The sequence below is a fragment of the Oncorhynchus nerka genome, linkage group LG2 (assembly GCF_034236695.1).
Source record: "Oncorhynchus nerka isolate Pitt River linkage group LG2, Oner_Uvic_2.0, whole genome shotgun sequence".
Classification (NCBI taxonomy): Eukaryota; Metazoa; Chordata; class Actinopteri; order Salmoniformes; family Salmonidae; genus Oncorhynchus; species Oncorhynchus nerka.
The window spans coordinates 59,897,830-59,904,301 of record NC_088397.1 but is presented as its reverse complement, the minus strand read 5'-3'; the positions used below and the strand labels follow the sequence as shown (position 1 = coordinate 59,904,301).

The 6,472-nt window shown below is 40.3% G+C and overlaps 1 protein-coding gene across 1 annotated transcript; it reads left to right on the top strand.

Annotated features, from left to right (window-relative positions):
• Nucleotides 1-599: 599 nt before the first annotated feature.
• On the top strand, nt 600-6,110 carry LOC115138938 (large ribosomal subunit protein eL22-like). Its single transcript, XM_029676122.2, has 4 exons — nt 600-707; nt 1,262-1,378; nt 3,494-3,618; nt 5,924-6,110. The coding sequence occupies exons 1-4, from the start codon at nt 621-623 to the stop codon at nt 6,066-6,068; spliced, it is 474 nt and encodes a 157-aa protein (XP_029531982.1). The 5' UTR covers nt 600-620; the 3' UTR covers nt 6,069-6,110.
• The last annotated feature ends 362 nt before the right edge of the window (nt 6,111-6,472 follow it).

The following is a 6,472-nucleotide window of genomic DNA, read 5'->3' as shown; positions in this document are numbered from 1 at the left end:
TCCCCAACACAAGAGCTCACTGTAAAAGTGTAGTGGATGGAGTCTGTTCCTACATATGGACAGCACGGAGCGCTACTGTCTTACCTTTCAGTGGTACTATCAACTACCCCCAGCAGAAATGACAGCAATGCAGAAACTCTTCTGGAGTGGCCTGGTTGAGCCCTGACGCCAGGCAGCTGACTGCTCCCCTAGCCAGCAGCCATTCTGCTCACAGAGTGGGGGACTGGGGATGGGCCAACGGTGCAACCATATTGTCACAGATGACAAAAGGGAAATCAGATATTGTTGCCATGTCAGCAGGGGAAAAATCCCCCCAATATAGAATATTCTCCCCTTAGTTAACCAGGAATCAGGGATTGAATGGGTATCACCACCAACACCTATGCTGCAAGAAGCTATTTTCTTTTGGGCAACAACAGGATTTAGAGGATACCTGTAGCCTACATGTGCCTGTTGAAGTTATACTAATTGTCAATAATAATTGTTGAATTGGACTACCCTCAAAATGGTCTGTAGCCGAAGTGTAGAACAATTATTAATCTGTTTTTGCCAAAATACTTATACCTCAAACTGGGCATAGAATATCTCCTGGATTAATCTATCACAGATTCATGTAGTTCATGTATGTATGTAGACCGGATATAGGTTTTAGCAAACCCTGCCTCTTCCTTTCTGGACAAGAATCGCCGGCCAACATGGCTCCGATTGTGAGTACTCACGTTGAAATAGGTTGTATAGCTAAGTATATCACTTTTTGTCTGTCGTTTATTGTAGTTAATGTTCACGTAATAAATCCACATTGAACTGTGTTTCCAAAGAAGAATTGTAGCACCAATCGATTGCTTTGTTTACCAGTTGGGCCTGCACCCATTGAACCACGTTGTAGCAATTTAGCTATAGTAGCTAACACAGCTAGCGAGTTGGCAAATGCTAGTAGTAACCGTGAACGATGGGTGGCTAGCCAGCGGGAAATACACTAGCTAGAAGTTAGCGTGCTAATTATAGTCACATTCGTGACCGTTTTAAAATATGTTTAATCAAATGTGTTACCAAATTGATATGCTAAAGTCTAGTCCCATCGTTAGTTTACACACGTCACGACCAAACATTTCCGGACCAGTTTGATAACACAAATCAATCAAGTTAGTTAATTTCAAAACAATCTAGCACGTTAGATACTAAAATGACTCAGTATGGTGTCCCATTCAGTATTTTTCATGTTGAAGTTAATAACGTTAGACCCTCTGCAATGTCCTGACAGAAGAAGCAGGTCGTCAAAAAGACCAAGACGGGTGGCAAGAAGAAGAAGCAGGCCCTGAAGTTCACCCTGGACTGCACTCACCCAGTGGAGGATGGCATCATGGATGCTGCCAACTTTGTAAGTAGCCTATGTTAGAGAAAATAACATGCAATATCCTATTAAATGTCATACTTTATTACTAGACATGTTACATATTTTTTTAATTTAACCTTTATTTAATTAGGCAAGTCAGATAAGAACAAATTCATATTTAAAATTATGGCCTACCAGAAGGCAAAGGGCCTCGTGCAGGGACGGGTGCTGGGATTAAAAGTAATAATATTGGACAAAACACACATCACGACAAGAGACAACGCTACATAAAGAGAGACATAAGACAGCAACACATGACAACACAGCATGGTAGCAACATGGTAGAAGCACAAAACATGGTACAAACATTATTAGGCACAAAGGGCACGAAGGTAGAGACATCAATACATCACGTGAAGCAGTCACAACTGTCAGTAAGAGTGTCCATGATTGAGTCTTTGAGGTAAAACGGTCCAGTGAGGTTTTTTGCAGCTCGTTCCAGTCATGAGCTGCAGTGTACCCATTGCCTGTCACAAATTAGCCTGTTAGTTCCAGGAGACCTGTACACATAGGCAACCGTCGCTGAAGGCTACGTCCCATATCCCCGAAAGCATATTCACCAGCCCTCTGGTTGACCTATTTCTGATCAACTTTTCCAACCACCAAAGACAAAATTATAATCCGGGATGCCTTACCAGTCAGTACGGGTTATAAGATGTGTGAAAATAAATTTATATTTATATCCCACTTCCTGAATACACTCTTATCTCCATAAAGGTGAGCTTCCATCTGGGGCCTAGTATGGAGTGAGTGAACTTCGTAACATTTTAATTTAAATGTTTGTTTTACCATAGTTTAAAAAAATTATAACCCTTACCGACTGATAAGGTATTATAGATTTGCCTTCAGTGGGGAGGAAAGTTTCTCGGAAATGGGTAAGCTATGTTTTCTAGGCTTGGGCACTATACTGTATATACGGGATAGTTTTTCAATACCATTGAAACTTGAGCTTTTCTATATACGTTTTTATATTTTCAGCTATTTAACTAAATACCTGCCGTCAACTTGTGCAATGCGTTAGGAGATAAAGCAGATTGCGTTATTTCACCTGTTATATTATTTTACATTGTGAAGCTTAGTTCCCCAGCAAAGTTGAGCCAGTCACATGTTTGTAAATAGCACATCAGGAGAAAGCGGGAGCAGGATCCTCAGAGTCCAGGGGTCGTGTTTTTATATTAAAAGTCAAGTGTTTGTCGTTTTTTTATGCTTCTATTGAGTGATCAGGGACATGCAAGTATAGTTGTCCTTCACGGAAAACACATTTGGCATAAAATAAATTAATTTTCATCAGATGAAAATGAAATAACTGGAAACCACAAGTAAATGAGCTCACAATAAAAAAGCAAGGTCTTCTTTGCAAAAATGATGCGTGGCCAGTGACTGTGACCTTAGTCTCGTGTAGCCATATCTCCAAGTGACGTTGTCATGCCTCCTTTGGAGGTCTGTAGAATTTTGTGTAAGTCAACTGCTCGAATGGTCTGCCAGTTTTCAGAGGATGTTACATTTCAAGACCCATACCCCCACATGCCTGTAGAAGGGGTGCTGCGTGTAATGTTTGTCACTGTTTTCCGACCGTGTAGGACACATTTTGCAGAGTTGTTGTGCATGCTAGTTTGCAATGTTGCAGAAAATGGAAGAAAAACTGAATTCTGTTTTGTACTCAATACTTTTGTACTCCTGGCCATCCTCACGCACCTATGGCACTAATCTAGTGGGCACCTTTTTAGAGATCTGCACAAGCAAGGGATTTGATTGGTTTAACATTTGAGGTGTTAATGATTTACATGGGGTTTCCACCCCATTGTAGCTACTTTCTGTCATTGAATTCATGAGGCTTTCCGATTAGGGAAGCCTGGTTCTAGACTAGGCTACTATAACTATGTGGTTATCGTACATAACTACCTTAATTAAAATTCACAAACGGTAAATTGCTACTAGAGTCGGCAAAATGAAAATGTTTAAAATGTAAATGATATTCAACTTATGGTTCTCATATTGACAGAATATTTGCATCAGTATGTAGTATTCATTACAGGTAGTATTCAGTTGGGATGGTTCCATATTTGTCCTAAAATCCACCTTTGGCCTCGTCTTCTACAGGAACAGTTCCTGCAGGAGCGCATCAAGGTCAACGGTAAAGCTGGGAACCTGGGTGGTGGCGTGGTGTCCATTGAAAGGAGCAAGAGCAAAATCTCTGTGAATTCTGAGGTGCCATTCTCCAAAAGGTATGTGAATGAAATCTTAATTTAGCTTATGAATTGTCCTTGTGATGTGGCGAGCAACATCATCTTCCATTTTATGTTGTGTTGTCTGATGGTGGTACTTGGTTTGTGTCCACAGTTATGTATTGCATTTTCACCTGTTTTCATTAGGAAGGTGGAACTGTCCTTTGCTTTCAGTTGTGTTGTGGTATTGCATTTACGAAGGCAGCAAGCGGTAGCAGTTTTGCCATCGATGTTGGGCTTTGATTTGCTTTCTGTTGTCTTACCTGATGGACAGTCTGGAGATTATCCCAAGTCTAATTCATTGTTTGAAGGAGTGCTTTAAAGTGATTATTAGTGTTTCACATAAAATACTATCATTAGACAGGCAGATGAATATGAGTAGAAAAAGTTAAGAGAACGCACAATGTTTATTTTTGACTTCAGTCAGCTTTATTTCCACAAGGGGATGAGATGCTGTGATCTGATCGAGGTCTCCAAGTAACATGGTTGTTTCCAAGTCACCATGTACCCTCTTAGACATTCATGGATTCTTAAGCACCTTCTGAAGCTATATTTGGGCCTACATGGCAGGAAATATGGAACACTAGCGACACCCCGCCCTTACGGGCAGTAAAAAATTACCAATTAATAATTTGATTCAGTGCAATATCTTCCCCCCCAATGTTTTATTTTAGCTTTTCAGTCTCTGGACATGCCATTTTATAGTTTAACTTATGTGTGTGTGTGTATGTATGTATATATATATATATATATATATATATAAAATAAATAACCCCCAGAATGTGCCGCAGGAGTAGACAGGCACTGTTCAGCAAGCTCCCCAGTCACCAGAGCCATCTCCCCAGTCACCAGGGCCACCAGAGTTAGTACTCATATATAAATAAATAAAATGTGTATTTCCCGTGGGATCGTGGCGCTTGCTTTCTCTGAAATGCACTGTTTTAAATCAAATGTCCCCCTCCAGTGTGGTCCTAGTGCTTAATTGATTCATTATGAACCTTTATTTTGTAAGGGTTTGGGGGTTAGATTGGAGGGCATGTTGGGAATAATGGGTCAGGGAGAAAAAATAAGAAAATAAACAAAAATAGAAAACACATCTGAATATGATGTGGCCATTGGTATGTCTCTGGACGGCACTTCTTGTGAGCCTAAAATGAAGAAAATTGGCACAATTGTAGGAGAAAATCCCGTCGTAATTTTGTGGCCCCCCGAATCACACGGCAAGCAGTGTTAAAAATTTTTTTTTAAAAGTGTTTATTACAATTTTTTTATGCACGAGAAGGAGTGTGTTTGAAATGGAATGCACAGGACTAAATGAGATAAAACAGACGGGCTGCGAGCATCAACGGCATCCCGCACATATAGCTTGTCAAACAATGACGCCAGTCTATTGTTCTTGAGTCTACGTGGCACAATGCTGTTAAAATAACAGGATACATTTACAGAAAATAAATGTATAGTTGGTCGACTTAGTGCCTTTTAGGCTACTACGATTTTAAGATGATACAACTGTTTATTATGGCTTTTCATGACAATTATGCTGGTTATGCTACGCGGTCTGTGAATTAACACAACTCTCACACACACATTTCACGCCGTTGATGGATGTCTCCCCGTGTGAATTTGGCTTTACGGGATTCTAATATAGATGTTGCAGTACAGGCAGGGAAGCAAACGGGGCTCTTTTTAAAACAAGCCTTTTAACATCCGTACCGTCCACATAGATCCCTGGGTGTATCCCTGATCCTTTTCTTCTGATATGCATAGGTTCAGTATTTTTAACAGATTCAGTTTGTTGGTCAGGTTTACACAGTTGACTTAAGATGTGAATGCCATTTGACTAGCATTAGTGTGTGGTGATTTAGTACATCTATGCTTTATGTAATAGGGGGGGGGGGGTAAGTTTAAGTTATACATTGACTCTTGTAGATGACTGAAGTGTCTTCGGGTGCCTGACGTCTATCTCTAACAGTTGTTGGGGGAGTCTCACGTAGAAATGTTAAATTCTTAGGTGGGATCCCTGATTTGTTATGGGGGTGCCAAGACCTGCTCTAAATTGAACCCGGAGAGTGCATTTGGGGGGGATACATTGCAGATCGAATGGTTAAATATGGAGCTGATGATTTGATGTTCTGCAAGTTATATTGTCTGTTCTGTTCTATCTGAACGTTCTGTTATGTTGCACCATCCAGAATAAACCCCAGGCCTAGCCTGAGAACCCCAGGCCTAGCCTGAGAAGTACTCAAAATGTAATGTCATTTTCAATGGTGTTTTAAATTGCTGACACTGCCCTTCTATGTGCCAGGTACTTGAAATACCTGACCAAGAAGTACCTGAAGAAGAACAATCTGAGGGACTGGCTGCGTGTGGTGGCCAACACCAAGGAGAGTTATGAACTGCGATACTTCCAGATCAACCAGGATGAGGAAGAGGAGGAGGACGAAGACTAAATCCATGCTTTCTTTTGTCAATAAAATGTCTAAAGAACAAAAGCTTCTCCCATGGATTTTATTTGCTGATTTTGGACTAAATCTGCATAATGTTTGGAAGTCATTGTAACTACTTTTGCAATGAGCTGGTTAGACTTGAAAACCTGTATTCTTTATAATGTGAGGATGAGTTCTGTGCTTACAAATTAATGTCATGTGCACAAGTACAATGAAATGCCTTTCTTGACAAATCTAAACCCAACAATGCAGTAATCAATAACAATGTAGTACTAAAAATAACAAGCTGTAGAAGAACACCCATAAAGTAAGCAATCATACTATATACACTTCTGGTACCATATTTACAATGTGTAGGGATACTGGAGTGATAGAGGTAGATATGGGTAAGGTGATTAGGCAACAGG

Excerpts from the sequence above, each read along its gene's own strand:
- LOC115138938 (XM_029676122.2), top strand. The coding sequence starts at position 621 with ATGTATGTATGTAGACCGGATATAGGTTTTAGCAAACCCTGCCTCTTC. Across the intron at positions 708-1,261 it reads CGGCCAACATGGCTCCGATT|AAGAAGCAGGTCGTCAAAAA; the intron begins GTGAGTACTCAC and ends ATGTCCTGACAG. Across the intron at positions 3,619-5,923 it reads GAGGTGCCATTCTCCAAAAG|GTACTTGAAATACCTGACCA; the intron begins GTATGTGAATGA and ends TCTATGTGCCAG.